The sequence below is a fragment of the Heptranchias perlo genome, chromosome 11, assembly GCF_035084215.1.
Source record: "Heptranchias perlo isolate sHepPer1 chromosome 11, sHepPer1.hap1, whole genome shotgun sequence".
NCBI classification, from domain to species: domain Eukaryota; kingdom Metazoa; phylum Chordata; class Chondrichthyes; order Hexanchiformes; family Hexanchidae; genus Heptranchias; species Heptranchias perlo.
The window spans coordinates 9,554,547-9,578,833 of NC_090335.1; the positions used below are offsets into that span (position 1 = coordinate 9,554,547).

At 48.5% G+C, this 24,287-nt stretch overlaps 1 protein-coding gene across 2 annotated transcripts in view; it reads right to left on the reverse strand.

Annotated features, from left to right (window-relative positions):
• The window catches only part of epsti1 (epithelial stromal interaction 1), an 88,228-nt gene extending 79,304 nt beyond the window's left edge, over positions 1 to 8,924 (reverse strand). For both annotated transcript variants that reach the window (XM_067992515.1, XM_067992516.1), the window contains exon 1: positions 8,682 to 8,924. In XM_067992515.1, coding sequence (XP_067848616.1) covers positions 8,682 to 8,854 — 173 coding nt within the window. In that variant the 5' untranslated portion in view covers positions 8,855 to 8,924. The remainder of the gene's footprint in view (positions 1 to 8,681) is intronic.
• Between the last annotated feature and the right edge of the window lie 15,363 nt (positions 8,925 to 24,287).

The following is a 24,287-nucleotide window of genomic DNA, read 5'->3' on the forward strand; positions in this document are numbered from 1 at the left end:
ACCTATTTTTCCTCATTCTCCTTCCCAACACTACCGCTGGTTCCCTTGTAAATATCTAAACTCCCAGCTGCTATTGTTGCACCAGGACTCCCTGTTTATTATACTCTTTCTTTTATCTCCCAGGGGTGCACCCATAAAGTCATTCAAGTCTGCAAAGTAATGCTACAGCTGCGCTTTGTAAGTCACTTGCTCACCAGAGGCTGAATGGCTCGCCTCAGACTGGCACTGGCTCACCACAGACTGGCACTGGCTCACCACAGACTGGCACTGGCTTGCCACTGACTGGCACTGGCTCACCACAGACTGGCACTGGCTCACCACAGACTGGCACTGGCTCGCCTCAGATTGGCACTGGCTCATCACAGACCTGCACTGGCTCACCACAGACTGGCACTGGCTCACCACAGACCTGCACTGGCTCACCACAGACTGGCACTGGCTCGCCAGAGACGGACACTGGCCTGACAAAGACGGAACAGGCTGGGGCTCTTTTCTCTAGAAAAGAGAAAGCTGAGAGGTGACCTAATAGCGGTCTTCAAAATTATGAAAGGGTTTGACAGGGTAGATGTAGAGAAGATATTTCCACTTGAGGGGGAGTCCAAAACTAGGGGCCATAAATATAAGATAGTCACTAATAAATCCAATACGAAATTCAGGAGAAACTTCTTTACTCAGAGAGTGATGAGAATGTGGAACTCGCTACCACATGGAGTGGTTGAGGTGACTAGCATAGATACATTTAAAGGGAAGCAGGATAAGTACATGAGGGAGAAAGGAATAGAAGGATATGTTGATAGGGTGAGATGAAATATCGTGGGAGGAGGCTCGTGTGGAGCATAAACACCGGTTTAGAACTGGTAGGCCAAATGGCCTGTTTCTGTGCTGTGAAATTCTATGTAATACATTAAAGATGGGTTCTGGAAAGTTTGTTTTTCAACTCAACACAAACAGGAATGGGCTAACTCCAGGAGACCACTAGGAAAGAAAAGAAAGGACAGATGATCCCTCTCAAGTGCGAGAGTCCCATGTACCTGTACTGCACTTTCAATATGGATTGATTCCATCCCATTCAGGATTGCAAGCTTGTTGTCCTGTACTTTGTTGGCCTATGTTTCACTAGTAAGACAAATTTCAGTGTAATATCAGGGTCCTCACAGTTGGTTCCCTGATTCCAATGGGGGACCAAGCCTAGTGAAGGTGTTAATAATGGCTGGTGAAATCAGCCATCTGGTCCAGTGTCGGCATTGCCTCTAGCTGTTTTGTGTAATAATCCTGTGGTACCGTCACCATCAACTGTCCATTCTCTTTGGTAAATCAAGGACCTTGAGGATATTGGCCAGAATAATCGGCTGTTGATGACTGACTGGACTCCATGGTACAGGAGGCCATTCAAGCGGGGGGAGTTAGATGGAATGTAGTGGTAGTAGGGGACAGTATAGTCGGGGGATAGACACAGTTCTTTGCAGCCGAGAACGAGAGTCCAGAAGGATGTGTTGCCTGCCTGGTGCCAGGGTTCGGGACATCTGCTCTGGGCTGGAGAGGAACTTGCAGTCGGAGGGGGAGGATCCAGTTGTTGTGGTCCACGTAGGTACCAACGACATAGGTAGGACGAGGGAAGAGGTTCTGTTTAGGCAGTATGAGCAGCTAGGGGCTAAATTAAAAAGCAGAACCTCAAAGGTAACAACCTCTGGATTATTACCTGAGCCACGAGCAAATTGGCATAGGGTATATAAGATTAGAGAGTTAAATTCGTGGCTCAAAGATTGATGTGGGAGAAATGGGTTTCAATTCATGGGGCACTGGCCCCAGTACTGGGGAAAGTGGGAGCTGTACCGCTGGGACGGACTTCATCTGAACCGTGCTGGGGCCAGTGTTCTGGCGAATCGTATAACTAGGGCCGTAGAGAGGGCTTTAAACTAAATAATGGGGGCAAGGGATCAAGTAAGGGAAGATGTGATAAATTAAAGAAAGAAGACAAGGCAAGAGAGCAAGGTAGCAAAAAGGGAAATGATAATCAGACAGTGGCAGGAAGGGACAGAGCATGCAAACTTAAGAGTGCGCCAGCAGATAAGACGAGACGTTGCAAAAATAGTAAAAAGACAGCACTAAAGGCTTTGTATCTGAATGCACGTAGCATTCGTAACAAAATGGATGAATTGACAGCTGAAATAGAAATAAATATATACGATCTTACATTACATTACAGAGACATGGCTGCAAGATGACGAAGGCTGGAAGCTGAATATTCAAGGGTGCTTGACATTTCGGAAGGACAGGAAGCTAGGAAAAGGTGGAGGGGTAGCTCTGTTAATTAAGGATGACATGAGTATAATAGAGAGAAATGACCTTAGTTCTAAAGACCAAGATGTAGAATCAGTTTGGGTAGAGATAAGAAATAGTAAAGGCAAGAAGTCACTTGTGGGAGTAGTTTATAGGCCCCCTAATGGTAACCACACTGTAGGACAGGGTATACAGGAAGAAATAATGGGGGCTTGTGAAAAAGGAACAGCGATAATCATTGGTGATTTTAATCTACATATAGATTGGAAGAATCTGATTGGCAAAGGTAGCCTGGAAGATGAGTTCATAGAGTGCTTTCGGGACAGTTTCTTAGAGCAGCACATTCTAGAGCCAACCAGAGAGCAGGCTATTCTAGATCTGGTAATGTGTAATGTGACAGGATTAATTAATGACCTCATTGTAAAGGAGCCTCTAGGTAGCAGTGATCACAATATGATTGAAGTACGAGGGAGAGAAGAGTAAATCTAAGACTAGTGTTTTAAACTTAAATAAGGGCAATTATGAGGGCATGAAGACAGAGTTGGCTAAAGTGAACTGGGAACTTAGGTTAAGGGATAGGTCAGTAGAGATGCAGTGGCAGACATTTAATGAGATATTTCATAGAACTCAGCAAAGATATATTCTAGTGAGAAAGAAAGACTCTAGGGGAAGGACATACCATCCGTGACTAACTAAGGAAGTTAAAGATATTATCAAATTGAAAGAGAAAGCATACAATTCTGTGAAGATTAGTGGCAGGTCAGAAGATTGGTCAGAATATAAAAAACAGCAAAGAATGACTAAAAGAATAATAAGGAGGGAGAAATTAGAGTACGAGAGAAATATAAAAACAGATAGTAAGAGTTTCTACAGGTATTTAAAAAGGAAAAGAGTAAGTGAAGTGAGCGTTGGTCCTCTAGAGAGTGAGTCTGGGGAATTAATAATGGAGAATAAGGAAATAGTGGAGGAATTGAACAGATATTTTGCGTCTGTCTTCACTGTAGAGGATACAAATAACATGCCAGAAATAATTGTGAATCAAGAGGTGAAAGGGAGGGAGGAACTTAAAACATGTACAATCACCAGGGAAAGGGCTCTGAAAAAATTATTAAAACTAAAAGCTGACAAGTCCCCAGGTCCTGACGGACTTCATCCTAGGGTCTTAAAAGAAGTGGCTGCACAGTTAGTAGATGCATTGGTATTAATTTTCCAAAATTCTGAAAATTCTGGAAGGGTCCCATCAGATTGGAAAATAGCGAATGTAACTCCTCTATTCAAGAAAGGAGGGAGGCAGAATGCAGGAAACTACAGGCCAGTTGGCTTAACATCTGTCATAGGGAAAATGCTGGAATCTATTATTAAGGAGGTTATAGCAGGGCACTTAGAAAATCTCAATGCAATCAGACAGAGTCAACACGGCTTTGTGAAAGGGAAATCGTGTTTGACTAATTTATTAGAGTTCTTTGAGGAAGTAACAAGCAACGTGGATAAAGGGGATCCTGTGGATGTGGTGTACTTGGATTTTCAGAAGGCTTTTGACAAGGTGCCACATCAAAGGCAACTACACAAATAAGAGCTCATGGTGTAGGGGGTAACATATTAACATAGATAAAGGATTGGTCAGCTAACAGGAAACAGAGAGTAGGCATAAATGGGTCATTTTCAGGTTGGCAAGATGTAACGAGTGGAGTGCCACAGGGATCAGTCCTTGGGCCTCAACTATTTACAATCTATATCAATGACTCGGATGAAGGGACCGAATGTGGTTGCTAAATTTGTTGATGACACAAAGGTAGGTAGGAAAGTAAGTTGTGAAGAGGACATAAGGAGTCTGCAAAGGGATATAGATGGGTTAAGTGAGTGAGCAAAAATTTGGCAGATGGAGTATAATGTGGGAAAATGTGAACTTGTCCACTTTGGCAGGAGGAATAGAAAAGCAGTATATTATTTAAACGGAGAGAGATTGCAGGACTCTGAGGTACAGAGGGATCTGGGTGTCCTAGTACATGAATCACAAAAAGTTAGTATGCAGGTACAGCAAGTGATTAGGAAGGCAAATGGAATGTTGTCATTTATTGCAAGGGGAATGGAATATAAAAGTGGAGATGTTTTGCTACAGTTGTACAGGGCATTGGTGAGACCACATCCAGAATACTGTGTGCAGTTTTGGTCTCCTTATTTAAGAAAGGACATCACTGCTTTGGAGGTGGTTCAGAGAAGGTTCACTCGACTGATTCCTGGGATGAGGGGATTATCTTATGAGGAAAGGTTGGACAAGTTGGGCCTGTATACACTGGAGTTTAGAAGAATAAGAGGTGATCTTATTGAAACATAGAAGATTCTGAGGGGACTTGAAGGGGTAGATGCTGAAAGGATGTTTCCCCTTGTGGGAGAGACTAGAACTAGGGGCCACAGTTTAAAAATAAGGGGTCTCCCATTTAAGACAGAGATGAGGAGAAATTTTTTCTCTCAGAGGGTTGTGAGTCTGTGGAACTCCCTTCCCCAGAGACCGGTGGAGGCAGGGTCATTGAATATTTTTAAGGCTGAGTTAGATAGATTTCTGATTAACAAGGGAGTCAAAGGTTATAGTAGGTAGACGGGAAAGTAGGGTTGAGGTCACAATCAGATCAGCCATGATCTTATCAAATGGCACAGCAGGCTCGAGGGGCCGAATGGCCTACTCCTGCTCTTAATTCGTATGTTCGTATGTCCACGCCTCCCAATGGTGGACAGTCAATTTTGCTTGAATTTCCAATATCTTAGGCCAATCTAATGTAGCCCAGCGTTTGTAAGAGTCTGTCTAGTGTTTCATGCTCCCTTGGTAAACTACCTGTTTTTATCAGAACATGAATGAGGCTAACTGGACTCTCACAGCCAGGCCTCGAGGGTTGGGAGAGCACCATCTACGTAAACAGCTTTAAGATGATACCTATATTGAGCATGTTAATGGAAGGAAAGCCTTTATTCACTCATGCTCATGATGGCTGTCCGCTGTCGAAATCAGAAGCTGGAATCAGCTTTCTGAGAACAGGATCACTGTTCTGGGAGACTTCTTATCTCCACTGAGGGACTTTGGGACCAGGCACTGCCTCCATGCATAGATCAGCCTGATGCGTGTCTTTGAGTTACTTTCCCTTTATTTACAGGGAATTGAACTTCTTGAAGTTCCCACCTACACAGCATCCCATTTATCCTTTGAGATTGGACACTGTACTCTGTGAAGACTGCAATTTAGTGTCTGGATTCCTTAAGGGTGAAGAGGAGTTACAGACATTGATCGACAAGAACTTAGATTCATATCATGACTTGTACAGAAAAAAGGCTCACAAGGTTTTTTATTGGAGGAGTCATGTTCCACCATCCCTGATCCCAATGTTGCTGGACCCTGTTCCTCCTCAATCTTCTACAAGCCCTCTCTCCAGTCCTTGCAGACATAGAAACCCCCATCTCCAAATCTTCTGCACCCCGGGGCCACCGCCCCATAGCTTGATCCCAAACTCGTCTCTCGCTGCTTCCAACCGGCAGGGCACCCCTTCCCAGTGCTCCCAGCATGTGGACTCCCTCCACTGCTCCCTAGAACCAGAGAAGTATACAGCTCAGGGGGAGAATGTTTGGCCCATCATGCCTATGCTGGCCCACTGGCCTATTCCCTCCCCATAGCCCGTCCTCTGCTTGGAATGTTTATCTACTTCTTCCCTTAAAAGATGCAATCAACTACTCTCTGCGGCAAAATATTAAATTGCATCTGACCCCCATCTGCCCATTCCTCTAACTTCTCTGTCCTTCTGATGTCTTTTATTTTCCTCACTGTTTGTCAAACCCTTTACTTTTGTGATCCAGAGTCCACCCTCCCTCTTGTTGTGCTCTCAGACTCTGGGATGCCTAGTACTGACAAATGCCAGACATTCCCCCCCCACCCCGTACTCATACACCCCAGGACCCTCCTATGTTCCCATATACCTTGGCTCGCACATCTACAGGTCTTCCATCCAATGCTGACAGTCCTGGGATCTCCCGATGGTCCCAAACTCCAGAGCCCCTTTCCCAAATGCCAGGAGCTCCCTCTCAGTTATTCCACATCCTAGGAAATCCTCCAATCCTTCCCACTTCTATTACACAGTGCCATCCCATCCAAAGCCTACCCTCAGTTCTCCCATAATCGAGGACCCTCCCTTCCCTCCCCCCAACCCCTGTTAAGCTTAGAGCCTCCTGTACTCCCAAACTCCATGACGCCCCCAATTCTCAAAAATCTCCGGGCTCCCACAACTGTGTTTCCGAACTTCAGCACTTCTACCTCAATTGTACCAAGGACCCCTCCCACATAAACTGATGGGCACCCCTCATCCTGCTAAACCCCACGGTCCCCAGAGCTGCTATACACTTGGTACCTATGTGTGACCTCATGCATGTTCCTTAACATCATCCTGCTAATTTACCCTTGGCCTTCAAAAAGGTAAGGATCCTAGTTGATATAAGTAAATCGATATAAATAATAAAGAACACTGATTGACATTTTTTTTAATAGAAAATGGATGGAATCACAGACTGTAATCCAGTAATCCCGAAATACCCTGAAACGAAAGTGTTATTTAATTTATTCAGTCGCTGTAAGTCAGTGACCATTTGTGCTTTCCTTACTGTTTCCAAAACAGCGTATCCCCCAACTCAGCGGCCTGGAATTTCCTTTGTGCGTGGAACTTAGACCGGAAAATGCGCCCATTCCAGCGGCCATTCTCCCAACGTCAAGTTACGCTCAAATTTCCTGCGCACCTCAATGGAATACGCTCGAAATAGGTGTAAATCAGTGTAAACACTCGGGGCCCAAGGAAAGCACTGAACTCACACCTTATTTTTCTTCTTCAAGTATTCATTTCACTATCACTTATGCACGTTAGCCACAGCATGTTTAGGGACCTGCAACTGGGGAAGCTTTTCAATGTGACATACCGATGTCGTAAAAACAGAAAATACAGTGAAGATAAAAACTTTTTTCAAAAAATGCTCAGAAAATTTGCAATAAGATCACCAGGAAAATGTTTCCTGCTGTGCCTGAAAATCTGGTGGTAATTTGAAGAGAGCCTTTGAGCATGCACAATTACAGAAAACTCGCATATAAGGCTCTCTGACTTGGGGGTGGGAGCAGATGTGTTTGGGCGGACTGATCGATAGACGGCGGTAAGAGAGGAGATTTGGATGTACTGCGCACGAAACTCACTTACCCCAAAATTCCACGATCTTTTGGGCCGCGTATTTGATTTGCGCCTCGATTGCGCGGGTCTCTGGCAGCAGGTACACAGGAAATTCCAGGCCACCGTGACCAACTGCACGCAATCTGCCCCTCCAACATATTGGTAGGAGGCACAGCGTGACATGAGCAGACTGATCATTTAGTACCAAAAACACAATTTAACATCAGTAGCCTCTTTCCATTTACTTTCTTTCCATTTGTACTTCCAATCCCTTTTAAAATTATACTCCCCACCCACCACTTGGCTCGGTGGGTGGCACTCTCTCCCACCTCTGAGTCAGAAAGTTTCTGTCTGAGCCCCACTCGAGACCTGAGCACACAATCTAGGCTGATGCTCCAGTGCTGTACTGAGGGAGTGCTGCACAGTGGGAGGTGCGGTCTTTCGGATGAGATGTTAAACCGAGGCCCTGTCTGCCCTCTCAGGACGTAAAAGATCCCATGGCACAATTGGAAGAGCAGGGGCGTTCTCCCCGGTGCCCTGGCCAATATTTATCCCTCAACCAACACCTCATACAGATTATCTGGTCATTATTCAATTGCTGTTTGTGGGATCTTGCTGTGCACAATTTGGCTGCCACGTTTCCCACATTACAAGTGACTGCACTTCAAAAGGTAATTAACTGGCTTTAAGGCGCTTTGGGAGGTCCTGAGGTCGTGAAAGGCGCTATATAAATGCAATTTCTTCCTTTCATTGTATTTCTCATTTGGAGAGCTGTTTTATTTGTTGCTTGGGACTGTGAGCACGTTTACATTACAATTGGCACTGGTTCAGGAGGTTGGGCTAAGTCTTACTGCCGTCAGCATTTCCAATTTCACAGGGACACAGCGAGAATCGAAACTGATACCGGGCAGTACAGCGACTGTTAGTTAGTTTACATAAATTGAAGTCTTAGCAGGAATATAAATAAAGAATCCTGAGTCTAAAAGTTTCATCTTTGCATTACTAATGTCTAATTATTATACATTTTATATTTGACCGTCTATTTTTGCAGTTCTAAATTCAAGGTCCTTGTGGTCTTAGAAGGAAATATCAATAAACACAAATACAGATACACTGCTCAATGTCAGAGTTTCATCTCTGTTTGTGTCACTCTCACACTGAGCATTGAGCAGGACCTGTCCCAATGCTGGTGAAGAAAGTTCTTGCTCTTACTGTTGAGGTTGGTTATTGTCCTGTGGTTCCGTTGGGTTTTGATCCGTTCCAAACTCCTGCTCTCCCAGCCCGGTGTCCTCTCCGGCTCCCGGTTCATCGCCCTGTCCCCGGGACAGACTCGTCCTGTTGGCCCGAACCAGCTGACGCCCATAAACACTCTTGCTGTGGGACATGATGGTGTCTTATCCCAGCTTCAAGTGTCTGCCAGTCCCTCTAGTTCACCGACTGCCCGATTGAGGAGGAGCCTAGAGACGATTATCAGTCACTGGGAGTATCCTGGCTTGAACTGCTGCCAGTATTGGTGACATAAAACGGGGAGGATACATTATAAGAATATTTTATCTACACGTGACTCGTAGGTATGAGGATGTTGTCTCAGGGTAGGGGGTGGGACATTTAGGACTGAGATGAGCAGAAATGTCTTCACTCCGAGGGTGGTGAACCTGTGGAATTCTCTACCACAGAAGACTGTGGAGGCCAAGTCACTGAATATATTTAAGAAGGAACTAGATAGATTTCTAGACACAGAAGGCATCAAGGGGTATGGGGAGAGAGCGGGAATATGGTATTGAGATAGAGGATCAGCCATGACCATATTGAATGGTGCAGCAGGCTCGAAGGGCCGAATGGCCTACTCCTGTTCCTATTTTCTATGTTTCTATGTTGTCCTTCTTGGGCTTTAGTTGGATGTGATGTCTATCCTACCTATGGACTCCATTGCATAATACGTAAGCAGCACGATAACCAGGGTTCAAGGAGAGGTAAATTTTTAAAAACCTGGGTCACTTTTGTTACCCTTTTTAAAAGTCGGAATAACACCTGGCTTTCTCCAGTCCCCAGGCACCTCTTGAGTATTCACAGAGTATTGACTTGTTTCTGATTTGTTACCCATTTTGAATATGGGCACTACTACATTGGCCTGCTTCCAATTTACTGCTCCCTCTCCAACAACAAATCGCATTTATATAGCGCCTTTAACGTAGTAAAACGTCCCAAGGCGTTTCACCAGAGCGTAATCAGACAAAATTTGATGCTGAGCCACTTAAGGAGATAGTAGGACAGGACTTGGTCAAAGAGGTAGGTTTTACGGAGCATCTTAAAGGAGGAGAGAGAGGTAGAGAGACGGGGAGGTTTAGGGAGGGAATTCCAGAGCTTAGGGTCTAGGCAGCTGAAGGCACGGCCGCCAATGGTGGAGCGATTAAAATTGGGAATGTGCAAGTGGCCAGAATTGGAGGAGCGCTGAGATCTCGCAGGTGTGTAGGGCTGGAGGAGGTTACAGAGATAGGGAGGGGGCGAGGCTATGGAGGGATTTGAAAACAAGAATTTTAAAATCAAGATGTTGCTGGACCGGGAGCCAGTGTAGGTCAGTGAGCACAGGGGTGATGGGTGAAGGGGACTTGGTGCGAAGTTAGGGTATGGTAGTGCCTCCTAAATCTCCAAGACAATTGTTGGAAAATATTAACTTGGGGGGCTGCCAGCCAGTAATACATTTTGGTGGTCTCCACTAGACTGTGCCACCCGATGATCTGCTTGATTTAAGATCAGAGAATTGTGACAGTCACTTCAATGGTAGCTCCAGTTAATCTTAAGGGGCTGATTTTACAGAGGCTTTGGGTATTGGGGAATTGTGGGTAGCACGCTACAACTGGCAGACGTGTGCAGCCAGTGGGTGAGACGTTCCTGCCTCTTCATCCCCCCCTTCCCCACCATTGGTAACACAAATTCAAAAATATTGGCCCATATCCTGAGCTTCATCCTTTGGAGTCAATTTTCAGTCACTGGGAGGTCCGTTTAATGCAAAGTGGGTAACACTTCAAGATTGGCTGGTGGGACCATGGAAAACAAGATGACAATAGATGCAGGTAAGACCCGGGAAGTGGAGGGGGATTGGAGTGGGCTACAAGGGCGGATGGGGGAGGGGGGCAATCGGGACCCCTTGTGGAGTTGGAGGAGCAAAACTGTTCCTCCTGGATCCACAGGAACAGTTTTTAAAATAATTAAAATTTAAAAGTACCTTTTGGAGGCTGCTGGGGCTGTTGAAGAAACCTGAGCGAGGCAGGACTGATGCGTTAGGCCTCTTAAGGGCCTAAAGAAAAGTCCCCACACATTTGGTAGTGTGACCAACTCCGGTGTAGATTGGGCGTAGGCAGCCCCACTGCTAAACTGGTGTGCTTTGCGCCTGTTTTACACCTGATAAACGAGCACGACATATACCAATTTCTACCCCAGTTATGGTTTATCTTGGGGTGCTCCAGATCACAAGGCAATTACCGATGAGGAAAGTTATTCGGCCCATCTTATTTCATCCATCCTGAGAGATCCTAACATCCACCCAGTGTAGCATCCAACTGCTTCTTAAATGTATCCAGGTTTTCACTTCCACAGCTGTCACTGGACGTACAGCCGACACGTGGATCCCTCTTAGTGTGAAGATGAATTTCTTGATATCACTCCTAAAATTACCTTTTATTAGTTTGAACCCAAGTCCCCTTATCCTACTCTTGCAATTTAATTCAAAGTAATATTCTGTTTTTTTTTCCATTTTCCATTCCCATATCTTGAATACCTCTTTAAAATCCCCCCTCAGATATCTCCTTTCTATGCTGAAAAGCCCAAGTCTGTCCAGTATTGCCTTATAGCTCAGATACATCTGTCCATGACAGTATTGGTAGGAGTCCTTGTGAAGACTAAGTCCCGTCTTCACACTGAGGACACCCTCCATCATGACGTGTGGGATATATTAAGAACAGATCTAGCAGCTCAGAACTGAGCAAATATGAGGCGCAGTGGACCATCAGCAGCAGAATTATATTCCACCACAATCTGTAACCTCATGGCCTGGCTTATCTCTCACTGCTTCATTACCATCAAGCCGGATGACCAACCCTGGTTCAATGAGGAGTGTAGAAGAGCATGCCAGGAACAGCACCAGGCATACCTGAAAATGAGGTGCCAACCTGGTGGAGCTACAACTCAGGACTACATGCATGCTAAACAGCGGAAGCAGCATGCTATAGACAGAGCTACGCATTCCCACAACCAATGGATCAGATCAAAGCTCTGCAGTCCAGTCACATCCAGTCACGAATGGTGGTGGACAATTGAGTAACTAACAGGAGGAGGAGGCTCTGTGAATATCCCCATCCTCAACGATGGCAGAGCCCAGCACATGAGTGCAAAGGACAAGGCTGAAGTGTTTGCAACCATCTTCAGCCAGAAGTGCCGAGTGGATGATCCATCTCGGCCTCCTCCCGATATCCCCACCATCACAGAAGCCAGTCTTCAGCCAATTCGATTCACTCCACGTGATATCAAGAAATGGCTGAGCGCACTGGATACAGCAAAGGCGATGGGCCCCGACAACATCCCAGCTGTAGTGCTGAAGACCTGTGCTCGAGAACCAGCTGAGCTGTTCCACGACAGCTATAAGGACAATTAGGGGTGGACAATAAATGGTGGCCTCGCCAGCGACGCCCACATCCCACGAACGAATCAAAAAAAAACACTAGCATCTACCCGACAATGTGGAAAGTTGCCCATGTGTGTCCTTTCTACAAAAAAGCAGGACAAATCCAGTCTGACCAATTACCTGTCTGACTCCGTCCTGGTGGATGTGTGTAATTGATGGAATAATGACCGCATGATCTTACCGATCCAAAACTCCCGCAGTTTCTGTCTGTCCTGTACTCAGCATCATCCAAGCAGAAGTGGGGCATAGCACTAATTAATTAAATGCTGAAGCTATCAACCAATGGGCAGTCCTCTGTTTAACATTTGAGTTGTTGCCTTCCACCACACAATATGATCCACAGCCTTCAGGGATCGCTTGTCACCCACTCCAATCAGATAATCTCTCCTCTGCTGCATCTCACTTGAGAGTAGCTCTGTGTCAGCATTGGACACATTGGCTGACTCACACTTGGCCCCTGCCCTTGCGTGCAATCCTGCTGTAAACTCCTGCCCAATTGCTGTCCATAGCCCCTCTAAGTATATACAAGTCTTTCTGGTTTATGAGTTTTCTGTCTCCCCAACCCCAACAAGCTTTTCTCTCTCACTCTCCCACCCCCCCTCCCAAACCCGGCATAAGGCGGCCAAGGGCAGTCGGGGCATAGACTCCCTGCCGACCGAACACTATGTAAATTTGTTGAGATGGGGTCAGTCAGCAGATGTCAGTTATACTCTGCTGCATTTCTGGCTTTGCAACGGGCTGCCAGGAATTTCGAGGCTCGTGTCTTGGTGCCGTTAATGGGGATGCTTTGCGCCTGTAGTGGCGATGTGTGTGAGGAGCAAGTGACCCCCATTGTCAGGTACCGAGCCATCCCCCATGACATCCCCCATGATCACCCTTTTAACTTCGCTTATCAATCGTCACCTGTAAAAGAGTAAGAAAAAATATCAGACAAGGATTAAAATAGAGGGCATTAATTCGAAACAATGTATAAGTGTAGTTGGAGTAGAAGAGGGGACAAAAGTGCAGAGTTCACCCCCTGATCCCCTTAACTTCAGTTTTATTAGGGCTCCTTGGTGCCTTGATATCAAGGGCAGTCACTCTCACCTTCAGCTGGAATTCAGCTCATGTCCACGTTTGGACCAAGGGTGTAATGAGGTCTGGAGCCGAGTCAAACCTGGCACAAAGGAAGACGGTTGTAGTTGTTGGGAGGCCAATCGTCTCAGCCCCAGGACTTTGATGCAGGAGTTCCTAAGGGCAGTGCCCTAGGCCCAACTATCTGCTTCATGAATGAACCTTCCCTCCATCATAACGTCAGAAGTGGGGCTGTTTGCTGTTGATTGCAGTGTTCAGCTTCATTCGCAATTCCTCAGATAATGAATGCCTGCATACAGCAAGACCTGGACAACATCCAGACTTCAGCTGATGGCAATGGCCATCTCAAAAAGAGGGAGTCTAACCACCATCCCTTGATATTCAATGGCATTGCTATCATTGAGACCCCACCATCAACATCCTGGGGATAACAGTTGACCAGATATTTTATTGCAGCAACCTCACAAATGCCACTAGTGCAGGTCAGAGGTTGGGTATTCTGCAGTGAATGGCTCACGTCCTGACTCCCCAGAGCCTCTCCACCACCTACAAGGCACAAGTCAGGATGGAATACTCCAACAAAACTCAAGAAGCTCGATACCACCTAGGACAAAGCAGCCCGCTTGATTGGCACCCCATCCACCACCGCCGTACCATCTACAGGATGCACTGCACCAACTTCTTCAACAGCACCTTCCAAACCTGCGAACTCTACCACCTAGAAGGACAAGGGCAGAAGGCACATGGGAACACCACCACCTTCACGTTCTCATCTAAGTCATACAAGTCTATCCAAGGTGGACATCTGTCTATCCAAGGTGACATTTGTCTATCCAAGGTGGACATCTGTCTATCCAAGGTGGACATCTGTCTATCTCAAGGTGGACATTTGTCTATCTCAAGGTGGACATCTGTCTATCCAAGATGGACATCTGTCTATCCAAGGTGGACATCTGTCTATCTCAAGGTAGACATCTGTCTATCCAAGGTGGACATCTGTCTATCCAAGGTGGACATCTGTCTATCCAAGGTGGACATCTGTGGACATCTGTCTATCCAAGATGGACATTTGTCTATCTCAAGGTGGACATTTGTCTATCCAAGATGGATATTTGTCTAAACAAGATATACATTTGTCTATCTCAAGGTGGACATTTCTCTATCTCAAGGTGGACATTTCTCTATCCAAGGCTGACACCTGTCTATCCAAGGCGGACACCTGTCTATCATAGAGACATAGAAAATAGGAGCAGGAGTATGCCGTTCGGCCCTTCGAGGCTGCTCCACCATTCAATATGATCATGGCTGATCCTCTATCTCAATACCATATTCCCACCCTCTCCCCATACCCATTGATGCCTTTTGTGTCTAGAAATCTATCTTGCTCCTTCTTAAATATATTCAGTGACTTGGCCTCCACAGCCTTCTGTGGTAGAGAATTCCACAGGTTCACCACCCTCTGAGTGAAGAAATTTCTCCTCCTCTCAGTCCTAAATGTCCTACCCCGTATCCTGAGACTGTGACCCCTCGTTCTGGACCCCCCAGCCAGGGGAAACAACCTCCCTGCATCCAGTCTGTCTAGCCCTGTCAGAATTTTATATGTTTCAATGAGATCCCCTCTCTTTCTTCTAAACTCGAGTGAATACAGGCCGAGTCGACCAAATCTCTCCTCAAACAACAGTCCTGCCATCCCAGGAATCAGTCTGGTGAACCTTCGCTGCACTCTCTCCATGGCAAGTATATCCTTTCTTAGGTAAGGAGACCAAAACTGCACACGATACTCCTGCTGTGGTCTCACCAAGGCCCTGTACAACTGTAGCAAGACATCCTTGCTCCTGTACTCAAATCCTCTTGCAATGAAGGCCAACATACCATTTGCCTTCCTATCTGCTTGCTGCAATTCCATGTTTGCTTTCAGTGACTGGCGTACAGGTCCCTTTGTACATCAACATTTCCCAATCTATCACGATTTAAATAATACTCTGCCTTTCTGTTTTTCCTTCCAAAGTGGATAACTTCACATTTATCCACATTATACTGCATCTGCCATGTATTTGCCCACTCACTCAACTTGTCTAAATCGCCTTGAAGCCTCTTTGCATCCTCCTCACAACTCACGATCCCACCTAGTTTTGTGTCGTCAGCAAACTTGGAAATATTACATTTAGTTCCCTCATCCAAATCATTGATATATATTGTGAATAGCTGGGACCCAAGCACTGATCCCTGCGGTACCCCACTAGTCACTGCCTGCCACCCCAAAAAAGACCCATTTATTCCTACTCTCTGTTTCCTGTCTGTTAACCAATTTTCAATCCATGCCAGTATATTACACCCAATCCCATGTGCTTTAATTTTGCACACTAACCTCTTATGTTTATCAAGGTTGGACATCTGTCTGTCCAAGGCGGAGTACAGGCATGAAGTGGCTGAGCATCAGCAGGCAGGCAGTCGCTGACCTGTCACCTGTTGCAGCAGGAATTGGAGCCAAACTCCAGGGCACACAGAGCACTGCCTGCGGCTGTCAAGGTTATGCTGACCCTGAACTTCTATGCCACAGGTTCATTCTAGGCTGCAACAGGTGACTTCAGTAACATCAGTCAATTTGTTGTCCACATGGCCATCAAGCAGGTGACAGATGCCCTCTTCGCAAGGAGACAGAAATAGGTCACCTTCCCCATAGAGGCTGCTGATCAGGAGGAGAGAGATTGCTCGGATTTACCCGCATCACTGGGTTTCCTCAGGTGCAAGGCCTCATTGACTCCACACACGTTGCACTGTGTTGTCCCTGACAAGAACCAGCCATGTTTTATAACATAACTCCCTGAATGTTCAGCTGGTGTGTGACCACAAGCAACAAATAATGCAGGTCCATTCCCGGTTTCGTGGCAGTAGTCATGATGCCTTTATATTGTGCCAGTCCTCATTGGAAAATTGCCCAGGTATTTCCTGTCCACAAAAAGCAGGACAAATCCAATCCAGCCAATTACCGCCCCATCAGTCTACTCTCAATCATCAGCAAAGTGATGGAAGGTGTCGTCGACAGTGCTATCAAGCGGCACTTACTCACCAATAACCTGCTCAACGATGCTCAGTTTGGGTTCCGCCAGGCTCCAGACCTCATTACAGCCTTGGTCCAAACATGGACAAAAGAGCTGAATTCCAGAGGTGAGGTCAGAGTGACTGCCCTTGACATCAAGGCAGCATTTGACCGAGTTTGGCACCAAGGAGCCCTAGTAAAATTGGAGTCAATGGGAATCAGGGGGAAAACTCTCCAGTGGCTGGAGTCATACCTAGTGCAAAGGAAGATTGTAGTGGTTGTTGGAGGCCAATTATCTCAGCCCCGGGGCATTGCTGCAGGAGTTCCTCAGGGCAGTGTCCTAGGCCCAACCATCTTCATCAATGATCTTCCCTCCATCATAAGGTCAGAAATGAGGATGTTTGCTGATGATTGCACAGTGTTCAGTTCCATTCGCAACCCCCCAAATAATGAAGCAGTCTGAGCCCGCAAGCAGCAAGACCTGGACAACATCCAGGCTTGGGCTGATAAGTGGCAAGTAACATTCAGGCCAGACAAGTGCCAGGCAATGACCATCTCCAACAAGAGAGAGTCTAACCACCTCCCCTTGACATTCAACGGCATTACCATCGTCGAATCCCCCACCATCAACATCCTGGGGGTCACCATTGACCAGAAACCTAACTGGACCAGCCATATAAATACTGTAGCTACAAGAGCAGGTCAGAGGCTGGGTATTCTGCGGCGAGTGACTCACCTCCTGACTCCCCAAAGCCTTTCCACCATCGACAAGGCACAAGTCAGGAGTGTGATGGAAAACTCTCCACTTGCCTGGATGAGTTCAGCTCCAACAACACTCAAGAAGCTCGACACCATCCAGGACAAAGCAGCCCGCTTGATTGGCACCCCATCCACCACCCTAAACATTCACTCCCTTCACCACCGGCCCACAGTGGCTGCAGTGTGTACCATCCACAGGATGCACTGCAGCAACTCTCCAAGGCTTCTTCGACAGCACCTCCCAAACCCGCGACCACTACCACCTAGAAGGACAAGAGCGGCAGGTACATGGGAACAACACCATCTGCACGTTCCCCTCCAAGTCACACACCATCCCGACTTGGAAATATATCGCCATTCCTTCATCGTCGCTGGTCAAAATCCTGGAACTCCCTTCCGAGCAGCACTGTGGGAGAACCTTCACCACACGGACTGCAGCGGTTCAAGAAGGCGGCTCACCACCACCTTCTCAAGGGCAATTAGGGATGGGCAATAAATGCCGGCCTCGCCAGCGACGCCCACATCCCATGAACAAATAATAAAAAAAATCCTCCCTGTCTCCACCCAGACCAGGGGGTGTCAAGCTGGCTCCTTGAAGATACTGAGACACTCACGGCCCATAGAGTACCTGGCGGGAATGAATCATTCCCTTTGTCCCGCTGTGTACTGTACATGTACAGGGACTGACACTGAGACACACGTGAGCTGTACAGTACCAGGTGGGAGTGAATCTTTCCCTTTTACCTAGTCTGCACTTGACAAGACGAGGGCACCCTCCCTGGTTTGTCATTTTCATTAGCTCGACACATTATGCTGACAGTTTCATGGATGAAACAAAGATGGCTGACAGACCTGACTCTGGTGAGTTGCCTTAGAATGACCCAATATTTCTTTAGGCCCACATCCACGGAGTTTTCTGGATGTGCGATATTTGAGCAATTGTGAAATGTGGGCGGGTGTGCAGTTGTTGTGGAAGCACATGGTTCTCCACTGATCTGGGAGACTGGTGAAAGAGCATGGTTCCCCACTGACCTGGGAGACTGGTGAAAGAGCATGGTTCCCCGCTGACCTGGGAGACTGGTGAAAGAGCATGGTTCCCCGCTGACCTGGGAGACTGGTGAAAGAGCATGGTTCCCCGCTGACCTGGGAGACTGGTGAAAGAGCATGGTTCCCCGCTGACCTGGGAGACTGGTGAAAGAGCATGGTTCTCCACTGACCTGGGAGACTGGTGAAAGAGCATGGTTCTCCACTGACCTGGGAGACTGGTGAAAGAGCATGGTTCCCCACTGACCTGGGAGACTGGTGAAAGAGCATGGTTCCCCGCTGACCTGGGAGACTGGTGAAAGAGCATGGTTCCCCGCTGACCTGGGAGACTGGTGAAAGAGCATGGTTCTCCACTGAAACAGGGAGACTGGTGAAAGAGCATGGTTCTCCACTGACCTGGGAGACTGGTGAAAGAGCATGGTTCTCCACTGACCTGGGAGACTGGTGAAAGAGCATGATTCCCTGCTGACCTGGGAGACTGGTGAAAGAGCATGGTTCCCTGCTGACCTGGGAGACTGGTGAAAGAGCATGGTTCTCCACTGACCTGGGAGACTGGTGAAAGAGCATGGTTCTCCACTGACCTGGGAGACTGGTGAAAGAGCATGATTCCCTGCTGACCTGGGAGACTGGTGAAAGAGCATGGTTCCCTGCTGACCTGGGAGACTGGTGAAAGAGCATGGTTCCTGCTGACCTGGGAGACTGGTGAAAGAACATGGTTCCTGCTGACGTGGGAGACTGGTGAATGAGCATGGTTCTGCACTGACCTGGGAGACTGGTGAAAGAGCGTGGTTCCTGCTGACCTGGGAGACTGGTGAAAGAACATGGTTCCTGCTGACCTGGGAGACTGGTGAAAGAGCATGGTTCTCCACTGACCTGGGAGACTGGTGAAAGAGCATGGTTCCCCGCTGACCTGGGAGACTGGTGAAAGAGCATGGTTCCCCGCTGACCTGGGAGACTGGAGAAAGAACATGGTTCCCCGCTGACCTGGGAGACTGGTGAAAGAGCATGGTTCCCCGCTGACCTGGGAGACTGGTGAAAGAGCATGGTTCCCCGCTGACCTGGGAGACTGGTGAAAGAGCATGGTTCACCGCTGACCTGGGAGACTGGTGAAAGAGCATGGTTCCCCGCTGACCTGGGAGACTGGTGAAAGAGCATGGTTCTCCGCTGACCTGGGAGACTGGTGAAAGAGCATGGTTCCCCGCTGACCTGGGAGACTGGTGAAAGAGCATGGTTCCCCGCTGACCTGGGAGACTGGTGAAAGAGCATGGTTCTCCACTGAAACAGGGAGACTGGTGAAAGAGCATGGTTCTCCACTGACCTGGAAGACTGGTGAAAGAGCATGGTTCTCCACTGACCTGGGAGACTGGTGAATGAGCATGGTTCTCCACTGACCTGGGAGACTGGTGAAAGAGCATGATTCCCTGCTGACCTGGGAGACTGGTGAAAGAGCATGGTTCCCTGCTGACCTGGGAGACTGGTGAAAGAGCATGGTTCTCCACTGACCTGGGAGACTGGTGAAAGAGCATGGTTCCCCGCTGACCTGGGAGACTGGTGAAAGAGCATGGTTCTCCACTGACCTGGGAGACTGGTGAAAGAGCATGGTTCTCCACTGACCTGGGAGACTGGTGAAAGAGCATGGTTCTCCACTGACCTGGGAGACTGGTGAAAGAGCATGATTCCCTGCTGACCTGGGAGACTGGTGAAAGAGCATGGTTCTCCACCGACCTGGGAGACTGGTGAAAGAGCATGGTTCCCTGCTGACCTGGGAGACTGGTGAAAGAGCATGGTTCTCCACTGACCTGGGAGACTGGTGAAAGAGCATGGTTCTCCACTGACCTGGGAGACTGGTGAAAGAGCATGATTCCCTGCTGACCTGGGAGACTGGTGAAAGAGCATGGTTCCCCACTGACCTGGGAGACTGGTGAAAGAGCATGGTTCCTGCTGACCTGGGAGACTGGTGAAAGAGCATGGTTCCTGCTGACCTGGGAGACTGGTGAAAGAACATGGTTCCTGCTGACGTGGGAGACTGGTGAATGAGCATGGTTCTCCACTGACCTGGGAGACTGGTGAAAGAGCGTGGTTCCTGCTGACCTGGGAGACTGGTGAAAGAACATGGTTCCTGCTGACCTGGGAGACTGGTGAAAGAGCATGGTTCTCCACTGACCTGGGAGACTGGTGAAAGAGCATGGTTCCCCGCTGACCTGGGAGACTGGTGAATGAGCATGGTTCCCCGCTATTCTGGGAGACTGGTGAAAGAGCATGATTCCCTGCTGACCTGGGAGACTGGTGAAAGAGCATGGTTCCCCGCTGACCTGGGAGACTGGTGAAAGAGCATGGTTCCCCGCTGAACTGGGAGACTGGTGAAAGAGCATGGTTCCCCGCTGACCTGGGAGACTGGTGAAAGAGCATGGTTCCCCGCTGACCTGGGAGACTGGTGAAAGAGCATGGTTCCCCGCTGACCTGGGAGACTGGTGAAAGAGCATGGTTCCCCGCTGACCTGGGAGACTGGTGAAAGAGCATGGTTCCCCGCTGACCTGGGAGACTGGTGAAAGAGCATGGTTCCCCGCTGACCTGGGAGACTGGTGAAAGAGCATGGTTCCCCGCTGACCTGGGAGACTGGTGAAAGAGCATGGTTCTCCGCTGACCTGGGAGACTGGTGAAAGAGCATGGTTCCCCACTGACCTGGGAGACTGGTGAAAGAGCATGGTTCTCCGCTGACCTGGGAGACTGGTGAAAGAGCATGGTTCCCCGCTGACCTGGGAGACTGGTGAAAGAGCATGGTTCCCCGCTGACCTGGGAGACTGGTGAAAGAGCATGGTTCTCCACTGACCTGGGAGACTGGTGAAAGAGCATGATTCCCTGCTGACCTGGGAGACTGGTGAAAGAGCATGGTTCCCTGCTGACCTGGGAGACTGGTGAAAGAGCATGGTTCTCCACTGACCTGGGAGACTGGTGAAAGAGCATGGTTCTCCACTGACCTGGGAGACTGGTGAAAGAGCATGATTCCCTGCTGACCTGGGAGACTGGTGAAAGAGCATGGTTCCTGCTGACCTGGGAGACTGGTGAAAGAGCATGGTTCCCTGCTGACCTGGGAGACTGGTGAAAGAGCATTGTTCCTGCTGACCTGGGAGACTGGTGAAAGAGCATGGTTCCTGCTGACCTGGGAGACTGGTGAAAGAGCATGGTTCCTGCTGACCTGGGAGACTGGTGAAAGAGCATGGTTCCTGCTGACCTGGGAGACTGGTGAAAGAGCATGGTTCTGTTGACCGGAGGTCACTAGTTACAGTTATTGGCTTAGTACAAAGAGAAGAGTCAATTCTCTCTTAACTCTCAATTCGCCTTATTCATGCCGTTAGATCATATACATATAGCTTATACGTCTGGTTAGATATAGACAGCAATTTGCACCAGGTTATACAGTTTTATACCCAAACTAGGATCTAAACGCACACCCACTAGGTTTCACTGACACTCCCTGAGTGGTCATAGAATATAAAGGATAATACCCGAAAAGGAGAGCTGACGCTTGCCAGGCGTTCCGTTCTCTCTCTCTCTCTCTCTCTCGACGTCGTCTCTACGTCCCTGACGTAGGTTCTTCCACTTCCGCGATGGTTGGTCTCCGGGGTCTTCGCACTGGCTCCACGCCCCAGATTCTTCATTCTTATTCTGAATCTTATCTCTTCAAGCTGTGCTGTCTCTCTCCCTTTGGTTTAGGCGTGCTCGGCTAGTCTGTGTCTTCCCCTCATTGGCTCTGTCCCAAGGACTTAGGTAGCATTACCTCATTACTCCTTTTCTAAATAAGGGCTTGTGTCTTATTAACAGTTCCCTGCTGACCTGGGAGACTGGTGAAAGAGCATGGTTCCTGCTGACCTGGGAGACTGGTGAAAGAGCATGGTTCCTGCTGACCTGGGAGACTGGTGAAAGAGCATGGTTCCTGCTGACCTGGGAGACTGGTGAAAGAGCATTGTTCCCTGCTGACCTGGGAGACTGGAGATAGAGCATAGTTCCCCACTGACCTGGGAGACTGGTGAAAGAGCATGGTTCTCCACTGACCTGGGAGACTGGTGAAAGAACATGGTTCCTGCTGACCTGGGAGACTGGTGAAAGAACATGGTTCCTGCTGACCTGGGAGACTGGTGAAAGAGCATGGTTCTCCACTGACCTGGGAGTCTGGTGAAAGAGCATGGTTCCCCGCTGACCTGGGAGACTGGTGAAAGAGCATGGTTCCCCGCTATTCTGGGAGACTGGTGAAAGAGCATGGTTCCCCACTGACCTGGGAGACTGGTGAAAGAGCATGGTTCCCCGCTGACCTGGGAGACTGGTGAAAGAGCATGGTTCCCCGCTGACCTGGGAGACTGGTGAAAGAGCATGGTTCCCTGCTGACCTGGGAGACTGGTGAAAGAGCATGGTTCCCCGCTGACCTGGGAGACTGGTGAAAGAGCATGGTTCCCCGCTGACCTGGGAGACTGGTGAAAGAGCATGGTTCTCCACTGACCTGGGAGACTGGTGAAAGAGCATGGTTCCCCGCTGACCTGGGAGACTGGTGAACGAGCATTGTTCCCTGCTGACCTGGGAGACTGGTGAAAGAGCATGGTTCTCCACTGACGTGGGAGACTGGTGAAAGAGCATGGTTCCCTGCTGACCTGGGAGACTGGTGAAAGAGCATGGTTCTCCACTGACCTGGGAGACTGGTGAATGACCATGGTTCCCCGCTGACCTGGGAGACTGGTGAAAGAGCATAGTTCTCCACTGACCTGGGAGACTGGTGAAAGAGCATGGTTCCCTGCTGACCTGGGAGACTGGTGAAAGAGCATGGTTCTCCACTGACCTGGGAGACTGGTGAAAGAGCATGGTTCCCCGCTGACCTGGGAGACTGGTGAAAGAGCATGGTTCCCCGCTGACCTGGGAGACTGGTGAAAGAGCATGGTTCCCTGCTGACCTGGGAGACTGGTGAATGAGCATGGTTCCCCGCTGACCTGGGAGACTGGAGAAAGAACATGGTTCCCTGCTGACCTGGGAGACTGGTGAAAGAGCATGGTTCCCTGCTGACCTGGGAGACTGGTGAATGAGCATGGTTCCCCGCTGACCTGGGAGACTGGTGAATGAACATGGTTCCCTGCTGACCTGGGAGACTGGTGAAAGAGCATGGTTCCCCGCTGACCTGGGAGACTGGTGAAAGAGCATGGTTCCCCGCTGACCTGGGAGACTGGTGAAAGAGCATGGTTCTGTTGACCGGAGGTCACTAGTTACAGTTATTGGCTTAGTACAAAGAGAAGAGTCAATTCTCTCTTAACTCTCAATTCGCCTTATTCATGCCGTTAGATCATATACATATAGCTTATACGTCTGGTTAGATATAGACAGCAATTTGCAGCAGGTTATACAGTTTTATACCCAAACTAGGATCTAAACGCACACCCACTAGGTTTCACTGACACTCCCTGAGTGGTCATAGAATATAAAGGATAATACCCGAAAAGGAGAGCTGACGCTTGCCAGGCGTTCCGTTCTCTCTCTCTCTCTCTCTCTCGACGTCGTCTCTACGTCCCTGACGTAGGTTCTTCCACTTCCGCGATGGTTGGTCTCCGGGGTCTTCGCACTGGCTCCACGCCCCAGATTCTTCATTCTTATTCTGAATCTTATCTCTTCAAGCTGTGCTGTCTCTCTCCCTTTGGTTTAGGCGTGCTCGGCTAGTCTGTGTCTTCCCCTCATTGGCTCTGTCCCAAGGACTTAGGTAGCATTACCTCATTACTCCTTTTCTAAATAAGGGCTTGTGTCTTATTAACAGTTCCCTGCTGACCTGGGAGACTGGTGAAAGAGCATGGTTCCTGCTGACCTGGGAGACTGGTGAAAGAGCATGGTTCCTGCTGACCTGGGAGACTGGTGAAAGAGCATGGTTCCTGCTGACCTGGGAGACTGGTGAAAGAGCATTGTTCCCTGCTGACCTGGGAGACTGGAGATAGAGCATAGTTCCCCACTGACCTGGGAGACAGGTGAAAGAGCATGGTTCCCCGCTGACCTGGGAGACTGGTGAATGAGCATGGTTCTCCACTGACCTGGGAGACTGGTGAAAGAGCATGGTTCCCCACTGACCTGGGAGACTGGTGAAAGAGCATGGTTCCCCACTGACCTGGGAGACTGGTGAAAGAGCATGGTTCCTGCTGACCTGGGAGACTGGTGAAAGAGCATTGTTCCCCGCTGACCTGGGAGACTGGTGAAA